Source organism: Rattus norvegicus, chromosome 1 (assembly GCF_021556685.1).
Source record: "Rattus norvegicus strain SHRSP/BbbUtx chromosome 1, alternate assembly SHRSP_T2T, whole genome shotgun sequence".
NCBI classification, from domain to species: Eukaryota; Metazoa; Chordata; class Mammalia; order Rodentia; family Muridae; genus Rattus; species Rattus norvegicus.
In genome coordinates, this window is record NC_141534.1 from 75,028,003 (window position 1) to 75,049,685 (window position 21,683).

General features: G+C 37.1%; 1 protein-coding gene across 1 annotated transcript in view; it reads left to right on the top strand.

The window, feature by feature from the left end:
- The window catches only part of Vom2r25 (vomeronasal 2 receptor, 25), a 42,672-nt gene extending 21,395 nt beyond the window's left edge, over positions 1–21,277 (top strand). Inside the window, exon 6 of the mRNA NM_001099482.3 lies at positions 20,358–21,277. Within this exon, the coding sequence (NP_001092952.3) occupies positions 20,358–21,277 (920 nt within the window). The remainder of the gene's footprint in view (positions 1–20,357) is intronic.
- Positions 21,278–21,683: the final 406 nt, after the last annotated feature.

A 21,683-nucleotide genomic window follows, 5' to 3' on the forward strand; every position in this document is an offset into this window, starting at 1 on the left:
GTCCAGAAAGTCCCACCAACAAGGAACAAAAGCATAAAAATCTTTATGTCATGCTGGACATTCTCATTGTAACCACGACGTTTTGCTTCCTGTTATCCATGTTTTTGTTAGAAAATCATTCTTTTACTTTGATTTTATAAAACTCTATGTATTAAACAACACATCCTGAAAATAGACTCCCCTCCTCCCAGTCAACAATCCTAGCCTCCCAACTCAAACAAATCAACCTTTCTTCAAGTCACTTCAGAAAAAGGACAGAGATGTCAACTGAATATGCCATGCAAAAATGCTATTAGATGAGGCATAAGCCCTCATTTCAAGTCTGGACAAGGCAACACAAAAGGAAAAATAGGTCCTACAAGTATGTAAAAGTACCATTCACAATCTAATTTCACTATTAAGAATTTCATTTAAGATGCCATCATTGGATGGATCCTGTTTTCATGTCGTCATTTAGTCTGTGTATTTTGATTGGAAAATTGAAGTCATTAACACTGATAGATGATAATAAGCAATGAATGTTACTTCCTGCTGTTTTTTTTTTTTTTTTGGTTCTTTTTTTTTTTTTTTTTTTTCGGAGCTGGGGACCGAACCCAGGGCCTTGCGCTTCCTAGGCAAGCGCTCTACTACTGAGCTAAATCCTCAACCCCTTCCTGCTGTTTTAAATGATGGTCCTGTTGTTGTTGTTGTTTTGTTGTTGTTGTTGTTTTTGATGTTTTTGATTGTGGTGTTGGTGTTGGTAGTGGTGATTGTGTGTGCGTGTGCGTGTGTGTGTGTGTGTGTGTGTGTGTGTACATTCTTTTGCTTTTGTTGGTGTGAAATTATTTACTGCTTTTGTATTTGCAGGTGCAGTTAATCTTGAGTTGAAATTTTCCTTGTAGTACTTTCTATAGGAGTGGACTTGTAGATAGATTACATTTAAATTTGATTTGTCATGAAATAGCTTGTTTTCACCATATATGGTGATTGGGAGTTTTACTGGGCTGGCATCTGTTGTGTCTAGACTCTCCAAGCCCCTATGGCTTTTAGAATCTCCACTGAAATTCTTTATTTCTTCTGTTTTCTTGAGTGTACTTAGCCTCCTTTGTATTATATTTTTCTTTTAGTATCTTCTATAGGGCTGGGTTGTTGAAAAAATATTTTTTTTATGTTTTGTCATGGAATATTTTCTTTGATCCATGTGCAGTAATTTAAAGTTTTGCTGGCTGATATCTGTGCTCTCTTAGAGGCTGCAAGACATCTGTCCAGGTTCTTCTGGCTTTTAGCCTCTCCATTAAGAACTGAGGAATGAATTTTATAGGTCAGCTTTTCTATTTTGCTTGAACTTTTTCCTTTGCAGCTTAAAAAATTCTTTTTTGGTTCTGTACATTTAGTGGCTTTGACTATTACCTGGATTGGAAACTTTGTATTCTTGTCCAATAGACTTCATGTTCTCTAAACTTCTTGGACCTTTATAATCTTCTAGAGGTTGGGATATTCTTCTTCTGTAAGTTTGGTAAATATGTTTTTGAGCTTGGAATCATTTTCTTTTATACCTATTATTCTGAGTTTTGATTTTTTTTTTGTATTGCTCATATATACCTAATTTTTTATTTTATTTTTCTTGGATATTTTATGTATTTACATTTCAATTGTTATTACATTTTCCTCTTGTCCCATTTTCCCTGCCCTCCTCCTGCTTTTATGTGTGTGCTTCAAATCCCACTCTCTCACTCCAACCTCAATGCCCTGGCATTACTCTACATTGGAGAAACAAGCATTCACAGGACCAAGGGCCTCTCATCCCATTGATGTCAGACAATGTCATCCTAGGTAACTTATGTGGCTGGAGTCATGGATCCCTCCATATCTACTCATTGATTGGTAGTTTGTGCCCTGGTAGCTTTGGTGAGTTCTGGTATGTTAATATTGTTCTTCTTCCTATGGTGTTGCAAACCCCTTCAGCTCCTTCAGTCTTTTCTTTAAGTCCTCCATTGGGATCATCTTGTTCAGTCCAATGGTTAGTTGCAAACATTCTAACCTCTATCAGTAGGGTTCTGGCAGAGCCTCACATGAGACTCTCATATCTGATTCCTGTCAAAAAGGACTTCTTGGCATCTGCAATAGTGACTGGGTTTTGAGGCTACATATGTAATGGATCCCCAGTGATGCAGTCTCTGGATGATCCTTTCTTCATTCTCTGCTCCACTTTTTGTCATTATATTTCCTCCCATGAGTATTTTGTTCTTCTTTCTAGAAAGGAATGAAGCATCCACACTTTTGTTTTCCTTCTTCTTGGGCTTTATATAATCTGTGAATTTTTTATTTGTTATTCCAAGCTTTTGGAATAATATCCCGTTATCAGGCAGTGCATACCATATGTGTTCTTTTGTGATTGGGTTACCTCACTCAGGAGAATTCTATTTTTAGCTCTAATCACCATTTTTAAATAGGGTAATTTAGTTCTCTGAAGTCTACGTTTTTGAGTCCTTGCAAATATTGGATACTAACCCTCTACTAAGTGTAGAATTGGTAAACATCTTTTCCCAGTCTGCTGGTTGCCATTTCTTTTGTTAGCAGTGTCCTTTGTCTTCCAGAAACTTTGCAATTTTATGAGGATTGCATATCCACACTTGTCAATTTTTCATCCTAGAGCATAAGTAAGCTATTGGTGTTCTGTTGAGCAAATTTTCATCTGTGTCCATGTGTTCCAGGCATTCTGTACTTTCCATTTTAGTAGATTCAATGTATTTAGTTTTATGTGGAGGTCCTTGATCAACCTGAACTTGAGCTTTGTACAGGGAGATAAGAATGGATCAATTTACATTCCTGCACAAGCTAATTGCCAGTTGAAATAGTACCATTTGTTAAAGTGCTGTCTTTTTTCGACTGGATGGTTTTAGCTCCTTTGTCTAAGAAGTAGTGGCCATAGGTGCATGATTTCATTTCTGGGTCTTCAATTCTATTCAATCATTCTACATGTCTATCTCATAATGAATACCGTGCAGTTTTTTTCACTATGGTTCTGTAGTATGGCTTGTAGTTAGTGATGGTGATTGCTCCAGATGTTCTTTTATCATTGAGGATAGTTTTCACTATCCTGGATATTTTACAATTCCAAACGAATTTGAGAATTTTTCTTTCTAACTCTGGAATAATTGAGTTGGAATTTTGGTGAGGATTTCACTGAATATGAACATTGCTTTCAGTGAGTTGTCCATTTTTATTGTATTAATTCTGTCAATCCATGAACGTGGGAGATGTTCACATCTTTTGGGATCTTCTTCTAAACTTTCTTCATACACTTGAAGTTCTCTTACAGGTCTTTCACTTGTTTGGTTAAAGACACCAAAAGGTATTTTATTAATTTGTGACTATTGTAAAGGGTATCATTTTCCTTCTTTCTTTCTCAGCCCATTTATCCTTGGAGAAGTGGAAGGTTACTGATTTGTTTGAGTTAATTTTAAATCCAGCCACTTTGCTGAAGTTGATCAGTTGTAGGAGTACTCTGGTTTAATTTTTGGAGTAACTTAAGTATACAACCATATCCTTTCCAATTTTTATCCCTCTGACCTCCTTTTTTAGTCTGATTGCTATTGCTAGAACTTTAGGTTAATATATTGAATAAATAGGGGGAGAGTGGGCATCCTTGTCTAGCCCATGTTTTTAGTAGGATTGTTTCAAGTTTCTCTCCATTTAGCTTGATGTTGGCTACTGGTTTGCTGCATATTGCTTTTGCTATGTTTCGGTATGTTCCTGGAACTCCTGATCTTCCAGGACTTTTATCATGAAGGGGTGTTGAATTTTGACAAATGCTTTCTCATGAGCATCTAATGAAATGATCATGTAGGGTTTTTATTTTACTTTGTTTATATAGTGTTTACATTGTTTGATTTCCTTATAGTATATTGAACCATCCCTTCATCCTTGGGATGAAGCCTTCTTGATCATTATGGATGATCATTTTCATATATTCTTTGGATTCAGTTTGCAAGAATTTTTTGAATAATTTGGCATCAATATTCATAAGGTAAATTGGTCTGAAGTTCTCTTTCTTTCTTGAATCTTTTTATCATTTACATATAATTTTAAATGTGACTTCAAAGAATGAATTGGTTAGTATTCGTTCTGTTTTTCTTTTGTGGAATGATTTAAAGAGTATTAGTATTAGGTCTTCTATGAAGATCTGAGAGAATTCTGCACTAAACCTATCTGGCCTTGTGCTTTTATTGGTTGGGAGACTTTTAATAACTGTTTCTATTTCTTTCAGAGTTATGGGACTATTCAGATGGTTTATATGACCCTGATTAACTTTGGTACCTGATACCCAACTAGAAAATTGTCAACTACATCCAGAATTTCCAGTTTGGTTGAGTATTTTGTGGTAGGATCTGATGATTTTTTTTTTAAAAAAAATCCTCAGTTACTGTTGTTCTGTCTCCCTTTTCTTTTCTGATTTTGTTAATTGGGATACTGTCTCTATGCCCTCCGGTTAGTGTGGCTAATAGTTAATTTATCTTGCTGATTGTTTCAAACAACCATTTCTGTGATTTGTTGATTGTTTGAATACTTCGTTTTGTTTATACTTGATTGATTTCAGCCCTACGATTATTTCTTGCCATCCATGCCTCTTGGGTGTATTTTCTTCTTGTTGTTTTAGAGCTTTCAGGTATGTGCTCAAGCTGTTAGTGTATGCTCTCTCCAATTTCTTTTTGGAGGCACTCAGAACTATGAGTTTTCCTTTTAGCACTGCTTTTATTGTGTCCCATAAGTTTGGGAATATTGTGCTTTTACTTTCATTAAATTCTAAAATGTCTTTAATTTCTTTCTTTATTTCTTCCTTGACCAAGTTATCGTTGAGTAGAATGCTGTTCACCTTCAATATTTATGTAGACTTTCTGTCATGTATTTGTATTGAAGACCACAGATATTTCATGGTGATCTGATAGGATGCACTGGATTATTTCTATCATCTTGTATCTGTTCAGGCCCATTTTGTGACTGATTGTGTGACTAATTTTGTAGAAGGTACCATGAGGTGATGAGAAGATGATATATGCTTTTGTTTTAGGGTGAAATATTCTGTAGATATCTGTTAAATCCATTTAGTTCAAAGTTTCTATTAGTTCACTGTCTCTATTTAGTTTCTGTTTCCATGATCTGTCCATTGATGACAGTGGGGTGCTAAAGTCTCCCACTACTATTGTGTGAGGTGTAATATGTGCTTTGAGTATTAGTAAAGTTTCTTTAATGAATGTGGGTGTCCTTGCATTTGGAATATAGATATTCAGGATTGACAGTTCATTTTAGTAGATTTTTCCTTTGACAATTATGTAGTGACATGCCTTATCTGTTTTGATAAATGTTGGTTGAAAATTGATTTTATTTGATATTAGAATGGCTATTCCAGTTTTCTCGGGACGATTGGCTCGGAAATATTTTTCAGTCTTTTACTCTGAGGAAGTGTCTCTCTTTGTTACTGAGGTGTGCTTCCTGTATGCAGCAAAATGCTGGGTCCTGTTTACATGTTAGTCTATGTCTTTTATTGAGGAACTGAGTCAATTGATGTTGAGAGATATGAGGGACCAATGATTATTGTTTCCCATTATTTTTCTTTTTGGATTTATGTTTGTGTGGCTATACACATGTTTACATTGCAAAATAAGATTCAGAGTTATAAGGTACAATGCCTAATCTTGCATTACCAAACTTACATTAGCATGAGGCCCTAAATTCATTTTCCATCTCCCTTCTCCCAAACACTTGCAAGCAAGGCTGCCTTGCTCAGAAGCAGTTCTCTCTTTCTAGTTCCAAAAGGCAGCATTTTATGAGTTTATGCAGGAGAATCTACAACATGGATTGTTTATTATGCCTACTTTTAACTTTCTAAGTCCACTGCTAAACACCTAGAAGGATTAGAATTTCAGATGAGGACATCAAATTTTCCCCCAATATACATAGTAGTGCTGTAATCATACACATGTAAATATATAGTAATGTTGAAATCATACACACTTAACTAGTTAGATCTCAAAGTGTCTTCTGGTGAGAATATTCTGGTCTCTGACTTTTCTTCCCTTTGAGTTTTTCTCCTGTTTCTTGTGACACAGGCATCTGTCACTTAGATAATAAACTTTCACAACTCTTCTGCAGGCAGCCTTGCTATGAACCAACAGAGTATACTGAATGTGTGAGGATACAAACTACTTTTGTCATACATTGGCAACCTCTTTAATACCTAGAGACTAGATATTATAGGGCTCGTTTGTTCAGTATGGAGAATATAGACTGTATAGCAGTTACATGAGATGCACCAAATATACAAACTGATGGGTAAGCTAGAAATGTCTAGCACATTAATGGAATCTTTTTACAGTTTCTTCCCTCCCATCTCTTCAATGCAATGAACAAGTACAGACAGTACACTGTTTTCAGTGGTGGGTTAACAATTCAATTCTATTTCTTTCTTTCTTTTTTATTTTTTAAAAAATAAAGACATTTATTTCGAAAATAGTTTGAGAAGCAATGGAGCCTGTAAAGCTCTGGTATTTCTTCCTTTTTTTAAAAAAAATTCTTCCATTTTCATTAAATTTGACATTTCTTATTTACATTTCAAATGTTATTCCCTTTCCCGGTTTCGAGGCCAATATTCCCATACCCCTCCTCCTCCCCTTACACCTGACCCCGTTACCATCCACCCAATAATCTTCTAAACCAGAAGTCCAGCCTTCGCAGGACCAAGGGTTTCCCCTTCCACAGGTGCTCCAACAAGGCTATTCACTGCTACCTATGTAGTTGGAGCCCAGGGTCAGTCCATGTATAGTCTTTGGGTAGTGGCTTAGTACCTGGAAACTCTGGTTGGTTGGCTTTCTTGTTCTTATGGGGTCACAAGCCCCTTCAGCTCTTTCAGTCCTTTCTTTAATTCCTCTAATAGGGGTCCTGTTCTCAGTTCAGTGGTTTGTTGCTGACATTCGCCTCTGCATTTGACATCTTCTGTTTCTCTCAGGAGAGATCTATATCCGGTTCCTGTCAGTATGCACATCTTAGTTCATCCATCTTATCTAGTTTTGGTGATTGTATTTGTATGGGCCACATGTGGGACAAGCTCTGAATGGGACAGACTCTGCTCTAAACGTGGCCTCCTTATGCCCTCCTATGGATATTTTTGTTCCCCTTTAAAAGAAGGAATGAAGCATCCGCATTTTGGCCTTCCTTCTTGAGATTGATTCAGTCTGTGCATCTTGGGTATTTTGAGCATTTGGGCTAATATCCACTTATCAATTAGTGCATATCATGTGTATTTTTCTGTGATTGGGTTACCATTATATAGTTTAATCCATTTGCCTATGAATTTCATGAAGTCATTGGTTTTGATAGCTGAGTAGTACACCACTGTGTAGATGTACCACGTTTTCTGTATCCATTCCTCTGTTGAAGTACATTTGGGATCTTTCTATCTTCTGGCTATCATAAATAAGTCTGCTATGAAAATAGTGGAACATGTGTCTTTGTTGTATTTTAGAACATCTTTTGGGTATATGCCCAGGAGAGGTATATCTGGATCCTTAGGTAGTTCAATGTCCAATTTTCTGAGGAACTTCCAGACTGAATTCCATAGTGATTGCACCAGTTGGAAATCCCACCAAAAATGGAGGAGTATTACTCTTTCTCCACATCCTCGCCAGCATCTGCTGTTCCTGAGTTTTTAATCTTATCTATTCTGACTGCTGTGAGGTGGAGTCAAAGGGTTGTTTTGATTTGCAATTCCCTGATGACAAATGATGTTGAACATTTCTTTAGATGCTTCTCAGCCATTCCATGTTCCTCAGTTGTGAATTCTTTGGTTATCTCTGTATACAATTTTCAATAGGGTCATTTGGCTCTCTGGAGTCTAACTTCATGATTTCTTTGTACATTTTTGATATTAGCCCGCTATCAGTTGTAGGATTGGTAAAGACCTTTTCCCAATCTGTTGGTTGCTGTTTTGTCCTAATGACAGTTTCCTTTGCTTTACAAAAGATTTGCAGCTTTATGAGATCCCATTTGTCAATTCTTGATCTTACAGTATAAACCATTGGTGTTCTCTTCAGGAAATTTTCTCCACTGCCCATGTGTTTGAGATTCTTCCCCACTCTTTCTTCTACTAGTTTGAGTGTGTCTGGGTGATGTGGAGGTCCTTGATCCACTTGGACTTAAGTTTTGTACAGGGTGATAAGAATGGATCAGTTTGCATTGTTCTACATGCTGACCACCAGTTGAACCAGCACCATTTGTTGAAAATTCTATCTTTTTTCCATTGGATCATGTTGGCTCCTTTGTCAAAAAGCAAGGGACCATAGACGTGTGAGTTCATTTATAGGTCTTCAATTCTATTCCATGGGTCAATCTGCTTGTCTCTGTACAAATACCATACAGTTTTTTTTGTTTTTATTTGTTTTTGTTATTTCAGATGAATTTGCACATTGCTCTTCTTAACTCTATGAAGAATTGGATTAGAATTTAATGGGGATTGCATTGCATCTATAGATTGCTTTTGGTTAAATGGCCATTTTTACTACATGAATCCAGCCAATCCATGAGCATGGGAGATCTTTCCATTTTCTGAGATCTTCTTCAATTTCTTTCTTCAGAGACTTGAAGTTCTTATCATAAAGATCTTTCACTTGCTTGGTTAAAGTCATATACCAAGGTGTTTTATATTACTTGTGACTAATAAGAATGGTGCCGTTTCCCTAATTTCTTTTTCAGCCTGTTTGTCTTTTGTGTAGAGGAAAGATACTGATGTGTTTGAGTTAATTTTATACCCAGTGACTTTGCTGAAGTTGTTTATCAGGCTTAGTAGTTATCTGGTGGAACTTTTGGGGTCATTTAATTATACTATCATATCATCTGTAAATAGTGATATTTTGACTTCTTCCTTTCCAGTTTGTATCAATTTGATCTCCTTTTGTTGTCTGATTGCTCTGGCTAGGACTTCAATAACTGATAAGGATTCCCTACTTATTCAATATAAGTTATTGAATAAGTAGGGAGAGAGTAGGCAGCCTTGTCTAGTCCCTGATTTCAGTGGGATTGCTTCAAGTTTTTTCTCCATTTTAATTTAACCGTAGCTACTGGTTTGCTCTATATGGCTTTTAATGTGTTCCGGTATGGGTCTTGAATTACTGTTCTTTACAGGACTTTTATCATGAAGTGGATTTGAAAGTTGCCAAATGCTTTATCAGGATCAAAAGAAATGATCACGTGTTTTTATCTTTCAGTTTGTTTATACAGTGTATAATGTTTATGGTTTTCCATATATTGAACCATTCCTGCATACCTGGGATAAAGCCTACTTGATTATGATGGATGATTGTTTTGATGTGTTCTTAGATTCTGTTTGCAAAGATTTTATTGAGTATTTTTGCATCAATACTCATAAGGGAAAATGGTCTGAAGTTCTCTTTCTTTGTGAGATTTTTGTGTGGTTTAGGTATAAGCTTAATTGAGGCTTCATAGAAGGAATTTAGTAGTGCTCCATCTCTTAATTTTGTGGCATAGTATGAACAGTATTGGTATGTGGTCTTCTGTGAAGGTCGGATAGAATTCTGCACTAAACCCATCTGGTCCTTTAGGTTGGGAGACGTTTAATGACTGATTCTATTTCTTTAGGAGTTATGGGGTTGTTTACATGGTTTTTCTGTTTCTGATTTAACTTTGTTTCCTGGTATTTGTCTAGAAAATTGTCCATTTCCTCCAGATTTTCGAGTTTTGTTGAATATAGGCTTTCGTAGTAGGATCTGATGATTTTTTTGAATTTCCACTGATCTGATGTTATCTCTCCCTTTTCATTTCTGCTTTTGTTAATTTGGACACACTCTCTGTGGCCTCTGTTCATCTGGCTAAGGATTATTCTTTTTGTTGATTTTCTCAAAGAACCAGCTTTTGGTTCTGTTGATTCTTTGTATAGTCCTTTTTGTTTCTACTTGGTTGATTCCAGCCCTGTGTTTGATTATTTCCTGCCTTCTACTCCTTTTGGATATATTTGTTTCTTTTTGTTCTAGAGCATTTAGAAGTGTTTTCAAGATGCTGATGTATGCTCTCTCCTGTTTCTTTCTGCAGGTACTCAGAACTATGAGTTTTCCTCTTAGTACTGCTTTCATTGTGTCCTCTAAGTTTGGGTATTTTGCACCTCCATTTTCATTAAATTCTAAGAAGTCTTTAATTTCTTTCTTTATTTCTTCCTTAACCAAGTTTTCATTAAGTAGAGCATAGTTCAACTTCCATGTATATGTGGACATTCTTTCCTTATTGTTTTTATTGAGGACCAGCATTAGTCAATGATGGTCTGATAGGATGCATGGGATTAATTCTCTATTTCTGTATCTGTTGAGGCCTGTTTTGTGAACAATTATATGGTCAATTTTGGAAAATGTTCGGTGAGGTGGTGAGAAGAAGGTATATCCTTTTTTGAATATGGAATGTTCTATAAATCTCCATTAAGTCCATTTGGTTCCTAACTTCTGTTAGTCTCTCTATTTCTCTAATTTCTGTTTCCATGATCTGTCCATTGATGAGAGTGGGATGTTGAAATTTCCTACTATGATTGTGTGAGGTGCAATGTGTGCTTTGAACTTTAGTAAGGTTACTTTTATGTATGTAGGTGCCCATGTATTTGGAGCAGAGATATTTAGGATTGAGAGTTCATCTTGGTGGGTTTTTCCTTTGGTGAATATGAAGTGTCCTTCCTTATCTTTTTTGATGAGTTTTGGTTGGAAGTTGATTTTCCTCGATATTATTATTGCTACTCAAGCTTGCTTCTTCAGACCATTTGATTGGAAAGTGTTTTTCCAGGCTTTTATTCTGAGGTATGTTCTGTCTTTCTCTCTGAGTTGTGTCTCCTGTAGGCAGGAAAATGCTGGGTCCTCTTTATGTATCCAGTCTATTAATCTATGTCTTTTTATTGGGGAATTGAGTCTGTTGATGTTGAGAGATATTAAGGAAGAGTGATTGTTGTTTCCTGATATTTTCATCTTTGGAGGTGAGATTATGGTTTTGTGATTCTCTTCTTTTGGTTGTGTTTCAAAAAGATTACTTTCTTGCTTTTTCTAGGGTGTAGCTTGGCTCCATTTGTTGGGTGTTGCCATTTATTATCTTTTGTTGTGCTAGATTTGAAGAAAGATATTATGTAATTTTGGTTTTGTCATGGAATATCTTGGTTTCTCCATCTATGTCAATTGAGAGTTTTGCTGGATACAGTAACTTGGGCTGGCATTTGTGTTCTCTTAGGCTTTGCATGGCATCTGTCCAGAATCTTCTGGCTTTCATAGTCTCTGGGGAGCAGTCTGGTGTAATTCTGATAGGTCTGCCTTTATATGTTACTTGACCTTTTTTCCTTACTGCTTTTAATATTCTCTCTTTGTTTTGTGCATTTGCTGTTTTGACAACTATGTGATGGGAGGAGTTTCTTTTCTGGTCCATCTATTTGGAGTTCTGTAGGCTTCTTGTATGTTTATGGGCATCTCTTTCTTTAGGTTAGGGAAGTTTTCTTCTATGATTTTGTTGAAGATATTTACTGGCCCTTTAATTTGGGTATCCTTTTGCCCTTCCATACCTATTATCGTTAGGTTTCATCTTCTCATTCTGTCCTGGATTTCCTGTATGATTTGGGCTGGCAGATTTTTCTGTTTTACATTGTCCTTGACAGTTGTGTCACTTTTTTCTATGGTACCTTCTACTCTTGAGATTCTCTCTTCTATCTCTTGTATTCTGTTGTTGATGCTCACATCTATGACTCCTGATTGTTTCCCTAGGTTTTCTGTCTCCAGGGTTGTCTCCCTTTGTGCTTTCTTTACTGTTTCTATTTCAACTCTTAACTCCTGGATGTTATTTTTACATTTCCTTCTCCTGTTTGTTTGATTTTTCCAGTAGTTCTTTACAAAAATTTTGTGTTTCCTCTTTAAGGGTTTCTAGTTGTTTACTTGTGTTGTCCTGTATTTCCTTCTGGGATTATTTATGACCTTCTTAAAGTCCTCCATCATTATGATAATATGTGACTTTAAGTCTAGATCTTGCTTATCCAGTGTGTTTGGATATCGAGTGTTTACTTTGGTGGAAGAAATGGGCTCTGATGATTCCAAGTAGTCTTGGTTTCTCTTGCTTGGGTTCCTGCACTTGCTTCTCACCATCAGGTTGTCTCTGGTGTTAGCTTGTCTTTTTGTGTCTGATAGTGGCCTCCTGTGGGCCTGTGTGTCAGCACTCCTGGAGACCTGGTTTCCTGTTTGCTTTCAGTCAATTATGAGAACAGACTGTTCTGCTATCAGACCTGTAGTCACTCCTGGCGGCTGGCTTTCAACTCTCCTTGTGGGCAGGAACTAGAAGGTTCCTGCTCCTACCTCTCCTAGGTCCCTGTGCACCAGGGGCACAGATAGCACAAGGTGTTTTCCTCTTGAGTTGGGAATGTGGGCGGAGAGTAGTCTCCTCTGGTTTCACAGGAGTGTCTGCACCTCTGTTGGTCTAACTCACCCCCCACCCATGGAATTTGGGTGCAGGGAGCGGTTTGAACATTTCAGTTCAGATTCAGGAGCAGATCTGGACTCTGGGGCTCCTCAGCTGACTACTCCTATATTCCGCTGTCCAGAGGCACTATGCAGTTTCCTACTGGGCCAGTCTGTCCTGCCCTGCAGTCTCAGGATTACCCACAATTCTGGGTGTTCAGCTCTCTCTCCCCTGGTATTTGGGAGCAGGGAGTTGTGGGCCTGTGTCAGAAAGTTTCGGGCCACAGCCAAAAACTGGAACTACCTGGTCCTAGAGAGAACGTCTGACTTTGTTTGTCCTGAGTTCACCAGGCAGGTCACTTGTAGCAGAAATGTTGGTCTTACCTTTGCTCTCAGGTATGTAGTCACTCCTGGCGGCTGGCTTTCAGCTCTCCATGAGGACAGCAACCAAAAGGCAACAATTCTATTTCTACATGCAGTAATTTTGTAGTTTTGAAAAACTATATACAGAAAATATTCTACTACTTGTACCTTTAAATGTATCAAGCACTTTCAAGTATCTAGAAAGAGTAGGTGTTTCATGTAAGAATTTATCTGCAATTCATATGGCATTGGTAAATAAAACTGTATGCATAGTAATTTATATTATTTGAGTATTCTCTAAATATAACTATTTGTGCTTCTACCCTCTTTCTTCTCCCTCCTCTTTGCCTTCAAACCAGTAGACAAGTATAAACATGTGTAAGTTTTAGAAACAGCTGAACAAATTCTTATTCTCAAGTCATTTACACAACAAAATATTCTATGATTTTTAACTGTGTACACTATGTTCTAATTTCACTATTTGTCATACTTTGGCAACCTCTTTAACATCTAAAGTCTGGATGTTTTAAATTTTAGAGTCTTGTCCATTATAGTCAGTATACATACAGCAAAACAAAATGCAAGTATATGGAAATGGCATCTGAAATGATCCCATACACACACTACTACATGAACACTGTCACTGCCTCCCAGCACCTCCTCCAAATCACTAAGCAAGTACAGATGTGGGGGGCATTATGACATGAGGATAAGATAAAATGCATATAGAATACAATAGAAGAGAGAAAGAGAGAGAGAGAGAGAGAGAGAGAGAGAGAGAGAGAGAGAGAGAGAGAGGTGTTCTCAACAGGACAAATCTGGCTCTGGACCAATTTCACCTCCTGCTAGGTCCTCAAAGCTACTGAACAAACATTGACATCTGTCACCCCTAGCTATTTCTTTGTTTTTGTTTTCTTAAAATACTTTCTTATTGAATATTTTATTATTTACATTTCATATGTTATTCACTTTCCCTCAAACAATTATCCACCCCTTCCTCCAGTCTTCCCTGATATTCTCCTATACTAGCAGGTGAAGTAATGGCAGGATCAAGGGTTTTGACTCCCTTTGGTGCCCAATATGGCCACACCGTGCTACTTATGAAGCTGGAGCCATGGGTCTGAACACATGTAGTCTTTGGATGGTGTTTTATTCCCAGGGAGCTCTGCTTGGTTGATATTGTTGTTCTTATGTTGTTCTTCAGCTCCTGCAATCCTTCCTCTAACTCCTCCAATGGGAACTCCATTCTCAGATCAATGGGTGGCTGCTACCATTTGCCTCAGTATTTGTCAGGCTCTTGCAGAGCCTCTCAGGAGACAGCTATATCAGGCTCCTGTCAGCATGCACTTTTTGGAATCATCTATGTTTGGTGACTGTATATATATATGGGCTAGATATTCAGGTGGGGAAAGATCTGAATGGCCAATCTTTCTGGATCTGCTCCAATCTATCTAACTATGTTTCCTCCTATTAATATTTTTTGCCCCTTCTCAGAAGGACCATCTGCACTTTGATCATACCTGTTCTTGAGTTTCATGTGCTCTGTGGTTTGTATCTTGGGTAATCACAGCTTTTGGGCTAATATTCACTTATCAGTGAGTGCATACTACAGGTGTTTTTGTTGTTGTTGCTGCTGCTATTGTTGTTGTTGTTGTTTTTATTTGTGATTCGGTTACCTGACATAGGATGGTATTTTCTAGTTCTATCCATTTGCCTAAGAATTTCATGTAGTCACTCTTTTTAATCACATTGTGTAGATGTACCATATTTTTCATATCCATTCCTATGTTGAAGGATATCTAGGTTTTTTCCTGCTTCTGGCTATTATCAATAAGACTGCAATGAATATAGTGGAGCATGAGTCTTTGTTCTATATTGGAACATAATTTGGGTATATGCCCAGGAGAGGTATAGCTGAGTCCTAGGTTGTACTGTATCCAATTTTCTGAGGAACCTCCAGTCTGATTTCTAGAGTGATTGTACTAGTTTTCAGTATCACCAGAAATGGAGGCATATACCTCTTTCTGCACATCCTTGCCAGCATCTATTGTCACCTGCATTTTTGATCTTAGCTATACTGACTGGTATGTGGTGGAATCTCAGGGTTGTTTTGATTTGCATTTTCCTGATGACTAAGGATATTACACATTTTTAAAGTAATTTTCAGCCATTATATATTCCTCAGTGGAGAATTCTTTGTTTAGGTCTTACCCAATTTTTCCATAGGGTTATTCGATTCTTTGGAATCTAACTTCTTGAGTTCTTTGTATATATTGGATATTAGCCCTTTATTTGGTAGAGTATTGGTAAAGATCTTTTCATAATTTGTTGGTTGTCATTTTGTCAAAATGATAGTGTCCTTTGCCTTACAGAATCCGTGCAATATTATGAGGTCCCGTTTCTTGGTTTTTGATCTTAGAGCATAAGCCATTAATTTTCACCAGTGCTCTTGTGTTCGAGGTTCTTTCCTAATTTTTCTTCTATTAGTTTGAGTGTATACAGTGTTACGTAGAGGCCCTTGATCCACTTGGAATGGACCTTTGCACAAGGTGCTAAGAATGGATCGATTTGTTTTCTTCTACATCCTCACCTTAACATGAAACAGTACCATTTGTTTAAAATGCTGCCTTTTTTCCACTGGATAGTTTTAGCTTCTTTGTCATAGATCAAATAATCATAGATGTACGGGTTCATTTCTGGGTCCTTAATTCTATTCCATTGATCTACATGCCTGTCTCTGTACCAATACCATACAGTTTTTATCACTATTGCTCTGCAATACAGCTTGTAGTCAGGGATGGTGATTTTGCTAGTTCAGTTCTTTTATTGTTAAGGATAGTTTTCACTATACTGTGTTATTTGTTCTTCCAAACGAATTTGTAAATTGCTTTCTATGATAAATTCATATGAAGAATTAATATGCTTGTTATAAAGAATTGAATTAGAATTTTGATGGGAATTGCATTGAATCTAGATTGCTTTTGACAAGTTGGTTGTTTTTACACTATTAATTCTGCTACTCCATGAGCATATGAAATTGTTCCATCTGGTAAAATCTTCAGTTTCTTTCTTCAAAGACTTGAAATCATCATGTAGATCTTTCAATGCTTGGTTAGAGTCCTGGTGAGGTGGTATTACTATTATTTTTTTTTAACTATTGTGAAGGGTGTCAATTCCAGAATTTGTTTCTCTGCCTATTTATCCTTTGAGTAGAGGAAGGCTACTGATTTGTTTGAGTTAATTTTATATCCAGTTTCATTGTTAAAGTTATTTATCAAGCTTAGTAGTTCTCTGGTGTAACTTTTGGTGTCACATGAGTATACTAGCATATCATGTGCAAATGGTGATATTTTGACTTCTTCCTTTCCAATTTGTATCCCTTTGACCTCCTTTTGTTATCTGATTGCTCTGACTAGGACTTTGAGCACTATATTGAATTAGTAGGGACAAAGTAGGCAGCCTTTTCTAGTCCCCCCTTTTAGAAGAATTGCTTCAAGTTTCTCTCCATTTAGATTGATATTGGCTACTCGTTTCCTATACATTGCTTTCAATACATTTAGGTATGGTACTTGTGTTCCTGATTGTTCCAAGACATTTAACATGAAGGAGTGTTAAACACATCTACTGTGTTGATCATGTGTTTTTTTTTCTTTGAGATTGATTACATATGGTGATTTGCATTGCTGGATTTCCCTATATTGAACTATCCCTGCATCCCTGGGATAAAGCCTACTTGATCATGATGGATGATCATTTTGGTCTATTCTTGGATTCAGTCTAAGAGAATCTTATTGAGTAATTTTGCATGGATATTCATAATGGAAATTGGTCTGGAGTTCTCTTCCTTTGTTAGTCTTTGAATATTCTATGTATAAGCATAACTCTGTCTACATAGAAGGAATTGAGTAGTGTTCCTTCTGTTTCTACCTTGTGGAATAGTTTGGAGAGTATTGGTATAAGGTCTTTTACGAAGGTCTGATAGAATTCTGCACTAAGATCACCTGGTCCTGAGGCTTTTTGTTTTAAAGAGTTTCAATAACTGCTTCTATTTTTTTTAGGGGTTATTGGACTGTCCAGATGTTTATCTATTCCTGATTTGACTTTGGTACCTGGTATTCGACTAGAAAGTTGTCCATTTCATGCAAATTTTCCAGTTGTGTTTGTATATACTTTTGTAGTAGATTGTAGTTTTTGAACTTCCTCAGTTTCTATTGTTATGTCTCCCTTTTCATTTCTTCTTTTGTTAATTTGGGTACTGTCTATGTGCCCTCTGGTTAGTCTGGCTAAGGGTTTATCGATCTTGTTGATTGTCTCAAAGAACCAGCTGATATTTTGTTATTTACTTGTTCATTTCTTTTGGTTTCTATTTGGTGGATTTCAGCCCTAAGTTTGATTATTTTATGCCATCTACTCCTCTTGGGTGTATTTGCTTCTTCTTCTAGAGCATTCAGGAGTGCTTCAAGCTGTTAGTGTATACTCTCTCCACTTTCTTTTGGCAGGTATTAAGAGGTATGAGTTTTCCTCTTATTACTGCATTCATTGTATCCCATAAGTTTATGTATGTTGTGCCTTCATTTTCATTAAATTCTAAACTGTTTTAATTTCTTTCTTTATTTCTTCCTTGACCTCATTATCATTGAGAAGAGCATTGTTCAACTTCCATTTGTATGTGGGCTTTCTGTTGTTTTGTTGTTATTGAAAACCAGTTTTAGTGCATGGTAATCTGATAGGATGCACCAGATAATTTCTATCATAATTTATCTGTAGAGGCATGTTTTGTGACTGATTATTTGGTCAATTTCAAGAAAGTACCATGAAGTGCTTCAAATAAGGTATATCCTTTTGTTTTATGATGAAATGTTTTATAGATATTTGTTCTATCCATTTTGTTCATAACTTGTTAGTTTCACTGTGTCTCTACTTACTTTCTGTTTCCATGATCTGTTCTTTGATGAGAATGAGGTCTTGAAATCTCCCATTATTATTGTGTGAGGCACAATGTGTGCTTTGAGCTTTAAGGAAGTGTCTTTTATGCATGTGAGTGCCCTTGCCATTGGAACATAGATGTTCAGGATTAATAGTTCACCTTGATTGATTATTTTCTTTCATGATCCTGAAGTGTCTCTCCCTATCTTTTGGGGTATCTTTTGGTTGAAAGTCGATTTTATTCAATATTGTAATGGTTACTCCAGCTTCTGTGACTACTGTCTCAATATTTTCTCTGGTACCTTCTGCACCTTAGATTCTCTCTTCTGTCTCTTGTATTCTTTTGGCAATACTTGCATCTATGACTCCTGATCTGTTTCCTGGGTTTTCTATCTCCAGGGTTCTCTCATTTTGTGATTTCTTTACTGTTTCTATTTCCATTTTCAGATCCTGGATGATTTTGTTTAACTTCTTCACCTCTTTGATTTTGTTTTCCTGTAATTCTTTAAGGGATTTTTTGTTTTATTATTTAAGGGCTTCTCCCTGTTTACCTGTGTTCCCTTGTATTATTTCTTTAAGGGAGTTATTCATGTCCTTCTTAAAGTCCTCTATCATCATGATGGATGTGATTTTAAATCCAAAACTCGCTTTGCCAGTGTGTTGTGGTATTCAAGGTTTTCTGTGGTGTGACAACTGGGTTTTTTTTTCTTTTCTTTTTTTCAGAGCTGGGGACCGAACTCAGGGTCTTGTGCTTGCTAGGCAAGTGCTCTACCACTGAGCTAAATCCCCAACTGACAAATGGGTTTTGATGATGTCAAATAGCCTTTTTTTTCTGTTGCTTATGTTCTTGCACTTGCTCTCATCATTCAGTTATCTCTGTTCTTTTCTGATCTTGCTTTTCTGTCTGTGGCTTGTCTCTCTGTATACCTCTGTAAGTATATCCAGACTCCTGGGAGTCTAGCTCTGTTCAGGAAGGATTTGGGTATGGAGAGCTATGGCACAGGTTCAGCTCCAGGCCTATTTTTGTTCTTATTTGAACTTTTTGTTATAGTTTGGCTTATAATTGTATTTTTTTAATAGTTTGTGTGCATGTGTGTGGGAAACGAGGTTTTTCTTTAATTTCTGCTTTATTTTGTTGGGATCCTTGTTCTCATTTAGAGAGAGGGGGGGGGGAACTGTCTGGTAATAGAAATGGGTAGGATCTAGTGGCAGTAACAAGAGGGCAAAGTCCTGGTAGGAATGTATTATATAGGGAATATTAAAATCGATGTCATGAAACAAAGAAAATTAAAATTATTTAAAATTAAACAATATATAGAAATACAGGTATTTTGTTAATATTTTGAAAATATGCAAAAAAACCTGTATGTGTACACTGTGGTTTGAGAATAAATTAACAAGTTATCAGGAACACTGTTCAAATGTTGTTCAATAAAAGCATAAGAACATATGTGCAATTCTGTATCTAGTATTATAATAGCTAGTATTATGTAGGGTTACTGTATAGGTAATGTCACTGGTGAAACATTTCTATGATCTAAGTTTCAGAACACTAATTCACTCAGGTTCCTTGAGACAAATAAGACATTCAGACTAACTATGTATATTATACAATTGGAACACATACAGGAGAACATGCTTATTTTATTAGGATTTCAAAGGACATGGTCTCTGTCACACTGAAGTCACATGCCCTCTTCAAACCCAACTCTGTTGCCATTGTAAGGAATGCTCACTGACAGGAAACTAGTGTGGCAGTTCCCAAGGAGGTCTGGCCAGAAACTGTACAATTCAATGGTTGCTTGGGGCCAACTATCAGACTGTGATCACCGAACCAAGTATGGGAGGTTGCAGAAGTATTGGAGGACGTGAGGGGGATTGCAACCCCATTGGAAGAACAACATAGTTTGGCCTAACCACCTTGTTCCCCATAGTCTAGACCTCTAACCAAGTAGTGTACCTGGAGTAATAGATGGCTCTAGATAAATATTTAGCAGAGGATGGCCTTGCCTCAGAGCAACAGGAGGGTCAGTGCTTTTTCCTGGGGAGGTTTGATTCAGCAACAGAGGGGGATGCTAGATCTGTGGGGCAGGTGAGTGTGGTTGAGTGGAGAACCACTCTCAGACAGGCAAAGGGGAGAGAGAAAGGACAGATGTGGGATAAGGGGATGGTGGAGGGGTAACTGAAAAGTGTGTATAGCACAGGATGGTGAGTTGGTGGAGGAATAACTGGGGAGTAGAATATCATTTGAGATGTAAATGAATGGAATGATTAATATTTTTAATTAAAAATAATGGTTCATATTAATAAAGATGCCTAGTCAGAGCCAAATTAGATTCATGCAATATATATTGCTCTAGTGACTTCTAATACAAATATGTCAGTATCATTAAAGGCAAGAATACAATACATGTAACAAGGGAAAGAAACATTTATTCTGTTTAATTCATATCAGCATACAGTAGAAGGAAAACTGAGTTTTGGAATATTCTCAGACATCAGAAACAAAGCAAGGTGGTTCTGATAGCAGTGCAGTGTGTGATAGATGGGAAATGGCTTAGAGTAAAGTGGGAAACCAGAGTATGCACTCATGATCATCTCTATTTCTGCCAGATATGGATCAGTGTGTAAAGTGTCCAGAAAGTCACTATGGAGACACAGACAAGATCCACTGCCTACAGAAAACTGTGACATTTCTGGCTTATGGTGACCCTTGGGGGAAGACACTTTGCTTCCTGTCCCTGGGCTTCTCCTCACTCACAGCTGCTGTTCTTGGAGTGTTTCTGAAGAACAGAGACACCCCCATTGTCAAAGCCAATAACCTGCCTCTCAGTTACACCCTGCTCATCACTCTGATGCTCTGTTTTCTCTGTCCATTGCTCTTCATTGGCCATCCCAGCACAGCCTCCTGTATCCTGCAACAAAACATTTTTGGGCTTCTCTTCACCATGGCTCTATCCACTGTGTTGGCTAAAAGTATCACTGTTGTTTTAGCCTTTAAGATCACTGCTGCAGGAAGAATTAGAAGATGGCTGCTGATATCAAGGGCCCCTAATTTCATTATTCCCTTATGCACCCTGCTCCAAGTTTTTCTTTCTGCAATTTGGCTGACAACCTCTCCTCCATTTGTTGATAAAGATGCTCACTCAGAACATGGGCACATTATCATCATTTGCAACAAAGGCTCAGCTATTGCTTTCCATTGCACCCTGGGATACCTGGGAGCACTGGCCCTAGCGAGCTACTTTATGGCTTTTTTGTCAAGAAATCTACCTGACACATTCAATGAAGCTAAGTTCCTGGCTTTCAGCATGCTGGTGTTCTGCAGTGTCTGGGTTACCTTCCTCCCTGTCTACCACAGCACCAAAGGGAAGGTCACGGTGGCTATGGAAGTCTTTTCTATCTTGGCTTCCAGTACATCTCTCCTAGGCATCATCTTTGTTCCCAAGTGCTACCTCATATTATTAAGGCCAGAAAGGAACTCACTGAATTATATCAGGGAAAAATCATATGCTAGGAGAAAAAAACCTTAACACCTAACTTCTGTGCTTCTTAAATTATGTAATGCCTTTGAATGCTCGTTAGTCTTCACTATCTGAACACTCACAAATAAACAGGTATTTGGACTTTTGATGCCAGGGGCTATTCTTTCTTTAAGTAGTCATCCTAAACTAATCTTTTTTTCATGTTGAAATATACGCTGTATTTTTTGTATTCCTCTTACATTCATTATTTCTTTAGTGTTATTGATTACGTTTGCAATGAAAATCTAATTTGTGAATTCTTCCACTTGGATCATTCACATACTTAATTAATTTCACAATGTGATTCCTCTATTAACTGTGTGCTGAAGAACAGAATCAAGTGATGTATGTAAAGTTTACTTTTTTAATCTTTTGTTATTTTGAAATTCAATACAGCAAATTTATGTCAATATAT